Consider the following 19,025-nt stretch of genomic DNA (forward strand, 5'->3'; position numbering starts at 1 on the left):
GCATGAAAACTGTGATTAAAAACCACCAGGGTTATTCCACCAGATATTGATTTCTGAACCCTTAAAACTTTATGAATATGAACTTGTTTTCTTTGCATTATTTGAGGTCTGAAAGCTCTGCATCTTTTTTTGGTATTTCAGCCATTTCTCATTTTCTGCAAATAACTGATCTAAATGACATTTTACTCAAACAAAAACCTATAAATAGCAAAATCAGAGAAACTGATTCAGAAACTGAAGTGGTCCCTTAATTTTTTTCTAGAGCTGTATACATGTACTAATAAATCTCAAAACATTAGAATATCATTGAAAATTTACTTTTTTTTAGTAATACAGTTCAAAATGTGAAACTCATATACTATAAAGATGTATTATGGTCAGTGTCAATCAAGGCTAAATTTGAAGATAGAACATTGAAGGTAAAATCTCTTAATTATTAATTTAATTAATAATTAATTAATTAATTAATTAATCCTTTCCATTTAATGTAGCATAGAAGAAATGAGTTTTTATCATTTTTTTCAAATTTCTAGTTTTTTTTATTTCTGCACCTCACAAATAAAACTATGCCATTACATTTTTTATCACAAAACGTAAAAATGGAAAAATCCAAAAAAAAGAGAGAGATTTTTGTTTTAATTCTGCAGAAATTAAAAACTTAAAGATAAAAAAAGGATTTTTTTTTCTTCACCAAAGTAAATGGAAAAAATGAAATAATGAAGTTTTCAACACAATTGTGAGAGACGTGTCATCTGCTTGTGTTGATCCACTGTGTTATATCAAACTCAAAGTCAGTCCCGTGTTTTCCTGGGAAAAAAATAAAAAACATTTTACAGCACTTGTTTTCCAGCCCGATTATTAAGTAACATTTGAGCTCCTCCTGTGCTTTTCAGTCTCACCACTAGAGCGCAGCATTAAACTGTTAAACAGTGGAAAGTGTGATACAGTTATTTAATTTTAAACTGTTTTAAATTATTTTTTCATAACAACTGCTTTTAGTTTATGTTCTACTGTATTTATACTGTTGGGTCAATATCAATATAACATAGTATTTGGGAGAAAAGCATATTTTTAAAAATACAAACACTGTGTAATAATAAAATATTCATAAATTCCTCTGAATTAATCATTATTACACATGTACAGAAATGTTAACCTTCACTTTATATAACTTTTCTTTGATATTTGTTTATTGCCATTTTCACAGAGCTACCTGATTAAGTTGAATAAGTATTTTAAGAGTATAAATAACGCATTTTGTAAAGCATGCTTTCTTACATTTTTTAATATGTTTTAAGTCTAATCATTTTGGCATTTTAATTTTCTCTCAGACGAAATTCAATTAGAAAAAAATAATTAATTCATTTTGATTAATCCGACCACAAAACAGTTTTCAATTTTGCCATGATTGATTTCTGTTTCTGATCTATTGTAAATAAAATAAGGGTTCGAATTTTATTGAAACTGTGGTTTTATAAATTAATTATGAATCTTTTAAAAAGAGTTACATAAAACTCCAAAAATTTATTCCACTGCTAAAAACAATGATACCATTTTTTTTAAATACTAGAATGAAAAAAAAAATCTAATTAGATTAATATAGAATACAAATATTCAAAATTCTATAATACAAAGATTTAAACACAATGATTAAAAATTCTAGGAAATAAAAATTCTAGAACACAATAATTCCAAATTCTTCAATACTAACATATTAGAATAGAACACAATGGCAAAATTCTAGAATACAATGATTTTGTATGAAAATGCTGGAACAATTATTTTAAATTCTAAAGGACACTGACTAAATTCTAGTAAATAATGTAAAAAAAAACAATTAGTCTAAAATGTAGAACATTTCTAATTTATTTACTAAAGTATACTCACAAAAATACAAAAAGTATGAACTTTTATCATAAATAATACTGATAATTGATAATAGTTGACACAACAGGTTTTTTATATTAATAGAAAATGATCCCACTCTTTTGAATGGTGTTGTAGAGTAGAATAGAGTGAATAGAGTTCAGAAACTCTGTATTGTATGAGTTTGATCAGATACTGATTTTTTTTCTCCTGCTGTTCTCAGATCAGTTAATCTCAGTGGCCTTGTTTCTTATTCACTCTCAGTATCAGTGCGTTCCCTCAGGAGCTCTGATGTGTTTGTTTATAAAAAGCTGTAACCCTGTAGTCGTGGGTCAGCGTCTGGAGAGAGACAGAACCCGCGGGACAGGATCTAATCATGAATTTACCTCAGCAGAGCTATTCTAATCACACATTTACCTCATCACTGCTATTCTAACCATACATTTACTTCAGCATAACTACTCTACTCATAGATTAACCTCAGCATTACTATTCTTATCATACATTTACTTCAGCACTGCTATTTTAATCATATATTTACCTCAGCATACTATTTTAATCATACATACCTTAGCAGTGCTATTCTAATCATGTATGTATCTTAGCAGTGGTATTTTGATCATGAATTTACTTCAGAACTGCTATTCTAATCATAAATTTACCTCAGCACTGCTATTCTAATCATGTACATCTCTTAGCAGTGGAATTGTAATCATGAATTTACCTCAGCACTGCTATACTACTCATACATTTACCTCAGCATTGCTATTCTAATCATACAGTTACCTCAGCAGTGCTATTCTAATCATATAGTTACCTTAGCAATATTATTCTAATTGTGCATTAACTTCAGCAGGACCATTCTAATCATACATTTACCTCAGCAATGGTATTTTGATCATGAATGTACCTCAGCGCTGCTATTCTAATCATATATTTACTTCTGCACTGCTATTCTAATCATACATTTACCTCAACATTACTTTAATAATCATACATTTACTTTAGCAGTGGTATTATAATCATACATTTACTTCAGCACTGCTATTCTAATCATGAATTTATCTCAGCACTGCTATACTACTCATACATTAACCTCAGCAGTGCTATTCTAATCATGAATTTACCTCAAAACTGCTATTCTAATCATACATTTACCTCAGCTATGCTATTTTAATCATACATTGACTTCAGCAGTACTATTCTAATTAAGCATTTACCTCAGCAGTGTAATTCTAACCATGAATTTACCTCAGAACTGGCGTTTGTCAGCTTTCCCTGCATTGTACACAACATTGCTCTGGTACTCAGTATCGTTGGGTGGAGTGATGTGGACCTGTCACCGCTGCTGAAAAACATACTACAGTTAGAGGAAACACTGTAATGTGAGATAAAATAAACAAGTAATTGTTCAACCAACTCTTTTTAGTTGCCAAATATTCGGTGCATTAATAGTTTATGACCCTTTATTTGTTTAAGTACAAAAATATAAGGCTTATCGCTTTGTACCTAAAATGGATATGTATTCCAGTCCCACACACTGAGAAAATTAAGGTTTTCATTCTATCTGAGGCGTCTGAAACAGCTGCCTGAGGTGATGGTCTGAGTTAGCATGTGGGTGAGGGTCTTATAGGTGGTAAATTACTCCACAGGCTTTTCATCTGAATAACTAATGGAGCTGTGGTCAGTAAGAAAACCCAGACCAGAGAACCGGAGGAAGAGCAGAAGGTCACATTCCTGAGATCACAGTTCCTCTGTTCTCACTTTATTACGGTTAGTGAGGGTTAAAGAACAAGAGAAGAGCTTCAGGCTCTCTGACTGAAGAACACCATGAAGACAAAAGTATTGGGACACCCGTCCATTTATAGTTTCTTCTGAAATCAAGGGTATAAAAAGAGTAAAAATCCTTTCTACTACATTTTTGAGCATCACAAAAGTTTTGGTTGGAGCTCCATCATTCCAGAAAGCACAGCTCCACTTTTTCAAAGCTCAGTAGCCTTGTAGAATGCAGTCTATTCTTTTTGCAGTACCCAGGGGACTGGATGTAATCATGAATGTACTTCAGCAGTGGTATTCTAATAATACATTTACCTCAGCACTGCTATTCTAATTATACATTTACCTCAGCAGTGCTATTCCAATCATATATTTACCCCAGCAGTGCTATTGTAATCATATATTTACCTCAGTAGTGCTATTCTAATCATGTATTTACCTCAGTGCTGCTATTTTAATCATACATTTACCTCAGTAGTGCTATTCTAATCATATATTTACACCACAGTGTTTGGGTTGCCACGTATTGCATGTCCCATACCGTTAAAGGGATTTATTATGCAAAACTCACTTTTTGCATTTTTGTATTTCCACTAGAGTCTCTACTGCTCCCACAAACACTTCAAGCTCATTTGTTTCTATGAGTCATTTGGATGGCTCCTCCCTTATTGTGATGTCACAATAAGGAAACCTGAAAAAAACACCCTGGCTCCACCCCTCACCCAGCAACCCCCACCAGAGCCCCACCCACTAGATCAGTTAAAGAAACTTCATTTCAATCTGCTGGCTACAGTCTTCGTTTGAGGGAGGGATCTGTACCTACTCTCTGTGGCAAGTGAGTGGATGAGGGAGATGTAAGAACTTTCAAATAATTCGTTTTGTGCTTCTATCGCAGTTTAGCATGAACTAGCTCATTTGTGTTTTGCCATTTAGCACAAGCTAACACTAACATGTGGTAAACACTCAGCAAAAAACAGCTTATTCGCATAGAAGTGACAGAGTGGGGTAATTTTCTACTGAACGTGATGTCACATGACTGAAAAAGCCAAAAAACTTACTGATCCTCCTGTTTTTTCAATTGCAGTCCGGATGCAGGAGATTTATCACTGAGTAGAAGTGTGAAATATTTTTCACAGACGTTCCCCTGAGAAACTAATCCCGTCCGGATAGGGCTTTTAAGAGGGTATACAATTAACCAAACATAATTTTTTTTTAAAGAAATGTTTTATTTAATCTGTCCTTATTTTGCAGTATTATGTGACCTACTGTCAACCTACTGTGCAGGTAGGTAAGGAAGGCAGTTTCACTGGTACCAGGTCAAAAATAATTTTAATTGGGTCCATCACCTGAACTAACCCCAGATGAAGTTCTTGAGGATATCAAGAACCCACTGTGCAGATACAGATGTTCTCACATCTACAGCTGTAGACCAGCAGGGTGGAGCTATGAGGGAGGGGTTTCTGATAAAGTGGCCAGTCTAAAGACGTTTCCACGGCAACCGATTTGTCAGACAGACCGAATAGGTGATTGGGAGGAAAGTGAAGGGAGGAGCCAAGTAAGTTTGGGGCGGGGCCAGGGGAGTAAGACAAGGATGACGTAGCTGAGCTCTGGGAACTGCAGCACGGAACCAACACGCACGCACACACACACACACATACACACACACACACACACACACATATTTATACCCACACCATACCTTTTTACACACACACTTCACTGGGACCAGTGTCCACACCCACCCCTGCGCCACTAGCCAATCGCTGCGCAGTGGGCGTGGCCTGTCAGAAAACGGGTGGGCCCGTGTTCCTCTCTCTCACCTACCGGACTGCGGAGCACCGGGACCAGCCGCGGAACCTCTCAGCTCGCCCCCGAACCCACTGTTTGATATTTGCTTTGATCTGGCCGCTCGGAACGAGCGTTGGCGTTATCGTCTGGCGCGCGCAGCCCGTGACACGGACGCGCCGGGAAGCGGCGAGGCTCGAGCGCGGACCTGAAGGAGGACGGACGCACGGGCGCGTGAGGAGTCACTGGCCACCGAGCCACCACCGTTACCGTTAACGTTACCGCGGATCCGCGCGCGGGGAGACTGCTGCTGATCATCACTGATCAATACACCAATAAACCAATCAGCGCGCGCTCACAGAACAATCCAATTATTTAAGATAGAAGAACATATAAAAAAACGTCCCGGAACGCTTGGATGGCGCTTGCTTGTGCTAGAACACCTGCGTACAAGGATGCTGGACTGCAGCACACTACTGTTCTAGCTAGAATGCCTGGCTCGTGCATGCTGATGTGCTTAGAATGCTTAGACAATATGCGTACTTGTGCACTAGAGCACTAGAGTGCTCAGGTGGTGTGCACTAACGTACAAGAGTGCTTAGCTATTGCTTAGCTAGTGCACAGTTACGTACTAGAATGCTCAGATAGTGTGCACTTTAGTATTAGAGAGTTCAGGTGGTGTGCACTTGTGTACTAGAATGCTCAGTTAGTTCACACTTGGGTATAACAGAGTTATACGTACTAGAATGCTTAGCTTGTATACACTCGCATACTAGGGTGCACAAGCAGTGTGTACTTGCATACTAAACTGATCAACTGGTGTGCACATGCACACTAGGGTGCATAGGTAAGGTGTACTTTTGTACTAGAATGCTTAGTTAGTGGGCACTTGAGTATAAGAGAGTTCAGCTGGTGTGCACTTGAGTATAAGAGAGTTCAGCTGGTGTGCACTTGAGTATAAGAGAGTTCAGCTGGTGTGCACTTCTGCACTAGTGTTGCACTAGTGCCCAGGTGTTGTGTACTTATATGTACTAGAGGGATCAGTTAGTGCACACTTAGGTATAACAGAGTTATACGTCCTAGAATGCTTAGCTGGTATGTACTCGCATACTAGGGTGCACAGGTGGTGTGTTCTTGCATACTAAACTGATCAACTGGTGTGCACGTGCACACTAGGGTGCTTAGGAGAGGTGTACTTCAGTACTAGAATGCTCAGCTAGTGTGCACTTGGAAATGTACTAGAGAGCTCAAGCTGGTGCACGCTTATGTACTACTGGGCAAAGGTGGTGGGCATTTGCATACTAGAGCGTTCAGCTGTTGAGTTACTTGTGAACTAGGGTGGTCAGATGTTGTGCATACTTGTGTACTTGCATACTAGAGTGCTCAACGCCGTGCATACTTGTGTACTAGAATACTGAGCTAGTGAAAGTAAGTAGTGTACTGGTTCCGCGTATTTCATGTTCCGTATCTTTGCTCTCAGAGTATTAATTGTTGCGTTTCTTGATAAAGTGCACGAAAGGCATAGGCCCAAACTTGTGTTTTCTAGTATTCTATATTTAGCGCACCAGTATACCTAACGATTTTAGTTCCAGCACACTAGTGTTCGTGTGTGTTCTGAAGTGTGCACTACAAAGGCCGCCGAGTTGCAGAACGCAAGCGTGTGGTTGGGAACGAAGCCATGCGGTGGGCGAGGACCGGAGGGAGGTGAAGGTGGACTCGAGCTGTGTAAAGGGGGGGCAGGGTCGGGGGGTTGTGATGGCATGGTGGTGAAGTTGTGACTGCGTGTGAAAGCACCTGTGCGAGAGTGCACGATGGAGAGGTTCCTACAGATCGCCCCGCACTCGTTGGCCATCGTCCTGCGGCGCGTGGGGGCGGAGCCAGAGGCCGCCGCGACGGACGAACTGCAGCACCGACACACGGGCTACGAGATCTTCGCCGACTTCAAGGCGGAGAACATGCAGCACTTCTGGAACAAGAAGGTGACGGAGGCGGTGGAGGAGACCTTCTTCCTCGGCTGGATTGACGAACACGTCCTGCTCATCCAGGGCAAGGAGGAGCACCTGGAGGTTCTGAGGGAGGGCTGGACCCGGCGGGCCCTCAAAGCCCCACGCGGTTTCGAGATCCAGTGCATCGGTGAGTCTAAGAGGCTGCAGTTTCTTATATGCATCACTAGGGGGCGCTGTTATGGTTGCAGGGGTTAATTGGATGATTGATGTTGCCTGGGCTGTGTCCCATTTGTGTACTACACATAACTTATAGACTATTAACTACACTTAGTAGTCTTAGTAGTGTGCAAAATATTAACATACTTACGAAGTTACATACATACTACATACTCAATGCAATTGGGACGCAGCTGTAAAGTTGTGGTAAATGAAGTCATGCACCGAATTCACTTCATTTAAAGATGGATTGTGTCAAATGGATACAACATATCAATGATGTATTATCTATTGTTTGATTTCCATACTGGTATTAACTTAAGTATCACAATACTCGATACCAAATGATACTATTGCAAAAATCGTGTATAAAGATACATAATATTTTACACGCTAATTTTGATGTGCTAAAATATGCATTGTTTACATTATTAACAATTAATCACTAATTACCACTGTTTAATGGTAAATCCAATCAAAATTCCAATTTTTTTCCCCAGCACTATTAGCATTGTCCAAAGTTCACACTGTTAGCAAAAGCCATTGATAATGATGCATTATATGATTTGATTTTGCACATCCCAACACGATGGAAACATGTCCACGAATAGAAGATCTGAAGATGATTTAATGAGACACTAATAGTATTAACTCTGAGAATTCACATTATCTCCTTACCCAAGTTAATTTAAACACTTTGATCAGGTTCTGATAAACTCTGCAGTAATTGGAATATGAAGTGCATTCACTTTATTTAGCAGTGTACTGGTTTTATTGTTATGGCTGATTGGTGGAGGTGGATTTTTATGACAGACATTCCCTTTAGAGTGTGTGTTTGCTGATGCCACTGTGTAAAGAAACATAAACTTATTGTAAAAGAAAAAAATATATATTGCACCCAAGACAGTGTGGGATTGTAATTCTAATCAGAAGGAAGATAAAAGTTGCCAGGAACGATAAATGATTGTAAATTTAGGCTGATATTGGTAATATTTATTGAGCTACACATACACGTGTGTGTAACTCATGTGTAACTCATGTGTAACTCATGTGTAATGCATGTGTAATGCATGTGTAATGCAGCAACATACCAGACGAGAGTTGTAGAGGTTCCTAATGTTCCTCCTGTGATAATCCATCCCATAATAAATGTGTGGTGGGGGTATAGGAGTGTTGTTAGAGCGTCCAATAGCATCCCACACATTTTCTATAACATGGGTTTTAATGGGTTATAATATACAGTCACATTTGAATACATATTCCTGCCATCAAACACAATAGATGTAAAAGGATATAATGTCCAGTAAGATTAGAATCCATATATTTCTGTGCAGCTTAAATCTGGAATCCCAGCGTTTAGTCAATAGAAGTTTTGCAGCTTTAAAAGCCGCCAACAGCAAATTCCTCTGCTATGATGACAAATTAAGGCTTGAGAAATTATTTAGAAAAAATAAATACAGGATAAGGTTAAGGATAATTCTTCCTCAATCAGTCTGGATATATCCAATGTCAGTTGGCTTCAAAACGCTGATAATGTAGGACAGAACCAAAAATAATGCTTAAATGTTCCTAATTCATGGACGAGCCTTGTCCTGTTGTAATAGCGCACCATAGAGTGAGTTTGGAAAAGTTTGGGCTCTTGTTAATGTAATATTGGGCTGTTAAAGTTCCTGTATTGATGTCTAGGCCTGTCACAATAATTGCAATATTGATTTATCGTACAATAAATGAACATAACCTCAATAATTTTTGATAATCTTGATGAATTGTCTATTGTGTTTATTTGTATGTTTATTCACACATATTTTACAGTATTTTAGCCAGTCAAGCTGTAATAACTGTGACTCCATACACACATACACACAGTGTGGACTAAAGTAGGCGAAGAAATAAATATATAATTCCCAAAATAATTATAATAAATGATTATTTAAGTCTGTGCTGTCTTCAAAAAGTTTATAATTACTTTTATCATTATGTTAGTAGCATTTAATAGTCTTAAAATTACAAAAATATCATGTATCGCAATCATTTCTGGGACATTATATAATTTATAACCACAAAAAATTATTATCGTGACAGACCTATTGAAGTCCAGAGGTGATGATCTGGCATTGTAAGAAATTACATCCCACACCATCACACCACGACACCAGGTCTTCTAGATGTGTCAGGTATAAACTAACAGTGTATAAAAGCAGGTCCCCACTATAAGTAGTACACTAAGTAATCCAACCACAGTGAGTGAAGTGTAGAAGTGTGTGGTTTGGGACACAGCAGCTCAGTGGAGGCGTCAGTGTTCCTGATCTATGGAGGATATCCTTAGAAAAGCCTATTGTGACATAATTCATACTGATAACAATATCATATCATATCGCCCAGCGCTACGTTCCTCTCCGCCTCACGTTCCTGCAGACGTAAATCTCGATATCCGTTTCCAAAGAGGGAACAGGCTCTCTGAAACATTCTGGCAGACCTCCTGTTCTCCACACGATGTAGAAAAGAGAGATAAGTGTGGTTTTGAAGGCTTTGCTGATGGTTTTAGCTCTATCTGTTTCTCTACATACTTTATTATAATTCTCCTACTTATTTTTCCCTTGTTTAATTATTATTATTATTATTATTATTATTATTATTATTATTATTATTATTATTATTATTATTTGGGTGGTGGGTCTTTATTCTCAGCACTGCAGTGACACTAATTGTCTACAGGTTGCCATTTACAGGACTTTTTGCGTATAGGTTGCCACACACACACACACACCCAGAACACTATCTATAGATTGCCACACACACTGAACACTGCCTATAGGTTGCCACAGACACACACACACACACACACACACACACACACACACACACAGGACTCTATCTATAGGTTGCCACACACATAGAACACTGCCTATAGGTTGCCACAGACACACACACACACACACACACACACACACAGGACTCTATCTATAGGTTGCCACACACCCAGAACACTACCTATAGGTTGCTGCCTACAGAAGACTGCCTATAGGTTGCCACAGACACACACACACACACAGGACACTACCTATAGGTTGCCACACACACCAAACACTACCTATAGGTTGCTGCCTACAGAACACTACCTATAGGTTGCCACAGACACACACACACACACAGAACACTACCTATAGGTTGCTGCCTACAGAACACTGCCTATATGTTGCCACAGACACACACACACACAGGACACTACCTATAGGTTGCCACACACACCAAACACTACCTATAGGTTGCTGCCTACAGAACACTACCTATAGGTTGCCACAGACACACACACACACACACAGGACACTACCTATAGGTTGCCACACACACCAAACACTACCTATAGGTTGCTGCCTACAGAACACTGCCTATAGGTTGCCACAGACACACACACACACACACACACACACACACAGGACACTACCTATAGGTTGCCACACACACCAAACACTGCCTATAGGTTGCCACACACACCAAACACTACCTATAGGTTGCTGCCTACAGAACACTGCCTATAGGTTGCCACAGACACACACACACACACAGAACACTACCTATAGGTTGCCACACACACCAAACACTGCCTATAGGTTGCTGCCTACAGAACACTGCCTATAGGTTGCCACAGACACACACACACACACACACACACACACAGGACACTACCTATAGGTTGCCACACACACCAAACACTGCCTATAGGTTGCCACACACACCAAACACTACCTATAGGTTGCTGCCTACAGAACACTGCCTATAGGTTGCCACAGACACACACACACACACAGAACACTACCTATAGGTTGCCACACACACCAAACACTGCCTATAGGTTGCTGCCTACAGGACACTACCTATAGGTTGCCACAGACACCGAAAACTACCTATAGGTTGCCCCACACACAGGACACTACCTATAGGTTGCCACACACACAGAACACTACCTATAGGTTGCTGCCTATAGAAGACTGCCTATAGGTTGCCACAGACACACAGACACACACACACAGGACACTACCTATTGGTTGCCACACACACCGAACACTACCTATAGGTTGCTGCCTACAGGACACTACCTATAGGTTGCCACAGACACCGAAAACTACCTATAGATTGCCACACACACACACACACACACACACAGGACACTACCTATAGGTTGCCGCTGTGTGCATTAGTGATGCATTAGTTAGTGATTTCTCAGTCTAAGGAATGTTCTGGGTAACCATTAACTGGGTAGCTGCTCTAATGTGATCATATGTGATTTATTTTTGTTTTAGTAAGTATATGTATAAGTATTATATACAGATATGTATCAGATATGTATCAGATTTCATTAGCGTTGTTTACCTGCTGTGTGAACACTTACTAAATGAGCTGCACTGTTGCGTGTGTTTGTGGGGGTCTTGCAGGATCTAATGTGGGTTCAGGGCTCGGTCAGGAAAGTGTTAATAAGTTTTGAACAAACAGAAGGTTTTCAAGGGTGAGAACACAGAGAAATCGGCCTCCCATAACTGATAAGCAGCCTGTGCAGACCTACACACACACACACACACACACACTCCTGGGCCTGCAGGCTGGCCGTGCTCTGTGCTGGAATGTGGTGCAGGTTCCTGGAGGTCACTTCAGGTTGTTCGCTCTCAGTGGGTCAGTAGGGATTTCAGACTGAGCTCTGATTGGCTGCTGAAGCTGAAAACAGAAAGGTGTGTTGATTTTGTTAGTACTGTTACTACTATAAATCCACATACTATCTAATATTAGCATTAATCTCAACCTGATAAAAATGTGGTTAATAAAAATAGCATTGATTTTATTTGACTATTAAACTTCATATTCTTAGACACTGTACTAATGTCCACACTTAACTCTCAAAACTAAAATAGTGTCATAATTAACTTAATTAATTATTCTTATTAATTCTCATATATTCTTATTGCACAGCGACTGCAATCACCTAGCAACCACTTAACCACACCTTAGCAACCAATTAGCAGCATCATATCAACCACCACAGATACCATAGCAGCACTGTAGCAAAACACCTGGCAACACCTTAGCAACCATTTTGCAATGCTATAGCAACCACCACAGATATTACAGCAACACCTTAGCAACCACCTACAAACCACCTAGCAATGCCATAGGACACCTGTTTTACTATGATGTGACAATAAAATGATCTGATTTGCTAATTGTAACTATTATAACTATTTATAACTATAAACTATTTATTTTAGCCCTGCTGTTCTAGTCACACAGTTAGCTAGATATCTACCTTTACCATTTTATGCCAAATATTTTTAGTTTGAAATATTCTTACTGCTTATGTGCTAAATCTGTATCACTGTTCATCCATGCAGATGATAGCTGTGTATTAGAAGATAGTTGTGAGTAATGTAGGCATGTGGTTTAGTCCCCATTCCCAAAGCTCTGCAGTTGATTTAGTGAGCTGCTGGAACTCCTGTAACGCTGGGATTAGGGAATTTCTGGGATTAAACAGCAGCTCCTGCCACCTCTGGGTACTAATCTCACTCTTAGAAGGCTGTTCCAGTGTAGAATCAGTGTGTGTGTGTTTAAGTGTGTGTTAAAGTGTGTGTAAGAACCTGGGCAGACACTCCACTGGTCTCACCCACCGCTGGCGTCTTGCACTGTTGCTCGTCTGAAGCTGGGGTCAGAGGTTATCCTCAGTAAAGGTGAGGGTAGTGGTGGTTCTCAGGGTGTCTGGGTTTGGTAATAAGTTCTTAGTAAGGTCCTAAAACCAGCAGCTTCATATTTTCTGAATACACATGTTTTCTAGATTTAATTTGAATAAATCTAACATTAGCCTCAATGAAAACCTAAATCTAACCCTGTCCTAATCTTCACCTAAACCTAGAACCTAACTTTCATATACATAGATTCTAAAATTGTTTCTAATCCTAAATCCTAACCTTAGCCTACACCTATAGCACTCATTCTGATCCTAAACCTGATTCTAATTCTAACTCTAAACTAAGCTCAAAACTTAAATCTTACTCTTATCCTGATTCTAAACGTAAATCCAACCCTGTCCTAATATTCACCTTAACCTAGAACCTAACTCTCATATACGTACAGTAGATTCTAAAATTGTTTCTAATCCTAACCTTAGCCTACACCTATAGCACTCATTCTGATATTAAAAATCTAGTTTTACTCTTAATCCTAACCTCAGGCTTAATCTGAAACCTTATTCCAGCTCTTATACTAGTCCTAAGGGAGGCCCAACTTCTAATCCTAACTTAAACTCAAAACGTTAAGCTTCTATAAATAAATTTAACCTCAGCCTAAATCCTAAACCTAGCATCCCAGTCCTAAACCTGGCTGTAGTCCTTAATCTACCCCTCATCCTCAGTATGCAGCATCAAAACAGGATCCTCTGATGAACTGGATGGGTGGAACCGATCATTAGCAGAACCGGTTCTGCTGATAGAGTAGAGTACAGTAGTGGAGTAGAATTGGACTGTTTTGGGTCAGCAGCTTATTGTTTTGGAGGTTCTGTGATGTTCTGTGATGATATGTGATGATCTCAGTGCCACGTGTCAGTCCGACCCGCCGGGCCGAGGCTCAGAACACGCCCGGCTGCTTCAGTCTCACTGCTGGAGAATTCGATTGCTTCCTCAAACGGCAAACGCCGCAGGACACACTAAAATCACCCCACCACAAAAGCCACGCGTACAAATACTTCTATACTTACTTATAGACTACACACACACACACACACATACACACATTAAGTGTCAGGTAAGAAAAAAACTTAAAACAAAGTTAGAAAGTGTTAAATCTAAAAAAAAAATAATAATAATATGGTGACAGAAATTTTAGTTCTGTAAAGTATGTTATAATCTTAAAATTCAAACTTAAAAGTTCAATATTTCACATTCTGTTGATGTAATTAGGACTGGAAACCTTATTATTTGAAAGTATTTACAGTAAATCTCCCTTCTCTACTGACTTGCCACGGACAGTAGGTACAGATTCCTCCTTCAGACGAAGTCTGCTGGCTAATCCTGCTGTGCACTGTCAGAGGTTCTCAACCAGCAGAACGAAATGAAAATGTTTATTCAACTGATCTAGTGGGCGGGGCTCTGGTGGGGGTTGACAGGTGAGGGGTGGAGCCAGGGTGGTTCTATGAAGGTTTCCTTATTGTGACATCACAATAAGGGAGGAGCTTTCAAAGAATCATAGAAGCAAATGATTACTGACACCAAACTCACCAAACTTTAGCTGATTACAGAAAACGGATGGATGGAATTATTTTGATGTTTGGAGTGTTTATAGTTTATAGAGGGGCTGTTGAGACCCAGGTGGAAATACAAAAGCGTGCAAAAAATTAGTTTTGCATAATATACAGTATTGTGCAAAAGTTTAGAAAAGAAAAAGCTTCTTATCTGTGCAGTAAGTGTTTATTAGCTCAGTAAAACACATTAACTCAGCATTACAATAAATACAAACAGCAATTAAAAAAAAAGCAGTGCAGCTTTAACAGCCCTGTTTTCTTTAAAACATCTCCTAATCTCTCCTCCTCATCTGAGTTTAATAGAGTTATTTCTAGTTCTCACCATATTAATGAACACCTGGTTTGATAAATTGGTAAATGTGGTAAATCAGGTGAGCTGCTGACGGGACTGAACATAATATGCGCATGCTGGCTGAGGAGCATCCAGGAGAAATCTGGAATCTCTACACTTTGTTCTTCAGCTCGACTCTCAGGATGAAACATACTTTTAGTTAAAAATGAGAATTCCTTGTTACGTTTTACTGTATTTATGTTTATTTGCATCTGTTCAAATCATATGTGCTGCTTTTTACAGGTAAAACACTCGTATTGCTGAGATAAACGGATTAGTGTATTTTGGTTTGGTGCCTAAAACTTTTGCACAGTACTGTATTTAAAGGCTTTTTGTGTATTTTTTCCTGGTTGAAGCACTTTTGTTTTAATCTGTTGTAATTTAAATGTATTTATATTGGTAATATGTATATAGGCTATAGGTTTATGTTTTTTTATTTTGCTATATGCAAATAAAAGTGAGCATTAATTCATTTTGACCATTTTTATTTCTAAAGTATTATATAGTTTTTTCGTGAGAGGAGGCTTTAAAGACTTAAATAATTAAATTTTCAGACAGTAGTGTACAGATTTCCATTGCAGGGATTCTTAGCAGTCTTTCTGAGGCCTTCAAAGTATTTATATCAATATTGAAATTATATCGTATCGAAATTAAGGAATATATTGCAATATCATCCAGCACTACATAAAAGCATGCAAAAAGTGAGTTTTGCATAATAGAGCTTCTTTAAACAAAGTTCAAAAGTGTTTAAAAGTATTTTTTTACCATGTTCTGCTGAATAATTGTCAGTTGCACCCCAGTGCAGATGATCTAAAGCATTAAAGCCACTTTGCAGCTTCGTCAGATCTTTTGAGAAGCGTGTCTCACTGATATCTGAGCCCATAAAGACCTGATTTGTGACCCGTCTGGAAACCTGATATCTCCTGATGTTTAGTGAACTTCTCCTCAACACAAAGAGACACGGCCTAGCGGAACCTTTCCCACCTGCACATCCACAGGAACCCATCCATCCCGGACCCCCGAGCTCCTGTTTCACACTCTTTTAATGAGGTAATGACAGAGTACCTGGTCATCCTCACCCTCCACAGCTACTCAGTTGCTATGATGAATTAGTTTACGAGAGTTCAGAACAGCTAACGGAGACCCTGCAGCCTGTGAAATACTGATATTCAGTTCACTTCTAAAATTAAAAGAAATCATCTGTCAGTGCAGCTTAAAACAGATACAATATACTGACGAAAGTATTGGGATGCCTGCTTATTCATTGTTTCTTCTGAAATCAAAGATATTCAGAACAGTATATCCTGATTTGTCCTGCACTGCTGTCTGATTTCAGATTTCGGCACAAACCACAAATACAGCTCTGTAAAAAAAAAAAAAATGAAGAGAGCACTTCAGTTTCTGAATCAGTTTCTCTGATTTTTCTATTTATAGGTTTATGTTTGAGTAAAATGAACATTGTTGTTTTATTCTATAAACTACAGACAACATTTCTCCCAAATTCCTAAAAATAAAAATATTGTTATTTTGAGCATTTATTTACAGAAAATGAGAAATGGCTGAAATAACAAAAAAAAGATGCAGAGCTTTCAGACCTCAAATAATGCAAAGAAAACAAGTTCATATTCATAAAGTTTCAGAAATTAATATTTGGTGGAATAACCCTGGTGGTTTTTAATCACAGTTTTTTTTCATGCATCTTGGCATCATGTTCTCCTCCACCAGTCTTACACACTGCTTTTGGATAACTTTATGCTGCTTTACTCCTGGTGCAAAAATTCAAGCAGTTCAGCTTGGTTTTCAATTAGGTAAAATCAAAGAAACTCATCATTTTAATTGGTTTATTTTGCCTTTTTTTTCCAGAGTTGTATTTTGGCTTAATATATTAAAGCTATGGCGTGAAGTTCGGGTTTTACACAATTGTTTTCAACTTTAGGGAGCTTTTGCACCTACACAAAGGAGCATAGAGTTTTGGTCCAGATCTGCTGAACCATGGTCCGGTTCTTCTAGATGGATCAGAGTCATTTAAGTCAGAAATAGAATTTGTCACAACACCTAAAAGCAAAGTAGCTCGCTAAACTCAAAAATACAATTTTACAACATATAGAGAGACTCCGCCCACTTAGACAATGAAAAAAGGATGCAGTAAAGTTCTTTAGTTCACTCACTAAACTGTGGTGTGAAACCGAAACTATCCGGATCAAATACTGTATAAACAATGTAACAACGACATCAGCTTTGTTAAGATTTTAAGTAAGATTATTGGCTGGTTACAAAGCAAAAATCTGATTATTTTCTGACTAAACTCTAAGTTTTCCTTTTATCTGATTAGATTTAGATCAATTTAATGTAACGTGTTGATCAGTTTACAATAACTCTGATGTTCTGCAGTAATGGATTATGGGATGCATGTAAGCGCACTGATTGACTACAGTATATTCGTGGTCAGTAAGGGGGTGTTGTTTCAGACTCCGGCTTTAACAGCATCTATTTCTGCCGCTGTGCGGAAGTATTGGTACCCCATGCTGAGTGCAGGTCAGCCTCCATACCTCAGAGTGCGAGGACAGTGACATCATCGCGTCCTACAGGACCGTGAAAACGACCCGAACACGAGGAGCGTGTGTTTCCGCTGGGGACCGGCGCTGAGCAGCAGGAAGGAAGGCGGGGTGGCGGCAGGAAAAGGAACTGCAGTCGACCCAAATGGACCGGCTGAGCTGCAGCATCAATAGCAGGAAAGGGAGGAGAGCCGGGGGAGAGAATAGAAGGAAACACACTGAGGAACAGCCAATCAGCACCAGGGAGAGAGAGAGAGAGAGAGACATGGCTGTGTTGTGTTTACTAACAACGTTGTTTGTAAATGTCTCTGGAATGAATGATAGATCTTGCTTTCTTGTGCGATTCTCTGAAAGCCTCAATAATAACTCTATAGATAGAGTCAGTGGGTGGGGCTTAAACAAACTGTCTGACACCAAACTTCACATGTATACTAATTATCATAAATCAATAACGTGTTTTTAAAAAAATATTTACACTCTTATTGCTCATCTGCTACAGAGTCCTATTCTATTCGCAATACTTCTCTTTTTTCGCACACAGCTCTTAAAAAATGAAGAGAGCACTTCAGTTTCTGAATCAGTTTCTCTGATTTTGTTATTTATAGGTTTATGTTTGAGTAAAATGAACATTGTTGTTTTATTCTATAAACTACAGACAACATTTCTCCCAAATTACAAAGAAAAATATTGTCATTTAGAGCATTTATTTTCAAAAAAATGAGAAATGGCTGAAATAACAAAAAAGATGCAGAGCTTTCAGACCTCAAATAATGCAAAGAAAACAACAAGTTCATATTCATAAAGTTTTAAGAGTTCAGAAATAATCAATATTTGGTGGAATAACCACCACAGTTTTTTTATGCATCTTGTCATCATGTTCTCCTCCACCAGTCTTACACACTGCTTTTGGATAACTTTATGCTGCTTTACTCCTGGTGCAAAAAATTCAAGCAGTTCAGTTTGGTGGTTTGATGGCTTGTGATCATCCATCTTCCTCTTGATTATAATCCAGAGGTTTTCAATTTGGGAAAATCAAAGAAAATCAGCACCCAAGTGTGATTACTGTTTTCACACCTGCTCAATCAAACCGCACTAAGAGTCAGGGTTGCCAGGTCCAACAAAAATATCCAGCCCAAAGTCAGTCTAAAACCCACCCTTGAGAAGCTTAAACTAGCTCAAAATATATGTCTTCTCACCTTTGAAGCAAATGGCAAAACAAATAAGTGTACAACGTACAAGGGTTTTATTATCAATATTGCTATTTACCTTAA

The 19,025-nt window shown here is 38.7% G+C and overlaps 1 protein-coding gene across 1 annotated transcript in view; it reads left to right on the plus strand.

The window, feature by feature from the left end:
• Positions 1-5,467: 5,467 nt before the first annotated feature.
• stox2a (storkhead box 2a) overlaps positions 5,468-19,025 on the plus strand; it is a 94,312-nt gene continuing 80,754 nt past the window's right edge. The window contains exon 1 of the mRNA XM_022665867.2: positions 5,468-7,560. Within this exon, the coding sequence (XP_022521588.2) occupies positions 7,239-7,560 (322 nt within the window). The 5' untranslated portion in view covers positions 5,468-7,238. The remainder of the gene's footprint in view (positions 7,561-19,025) is intronic.

The sequence above is a fragment of the Astyanax mexicanus genome, chromosome 7 (assembly GCF_023375975.1).
Source record: "Astyanax mexicanus isolate ESR-SI-001 chromosome 7, AstMex3_surface, whole genome shotgun sequence".
NCBI lineage: Eukaryota > Metazoa > Chordata > Actinopteri > Characiformes > Acestrorhamphidae > Astyanax > Astyanax mexicanus.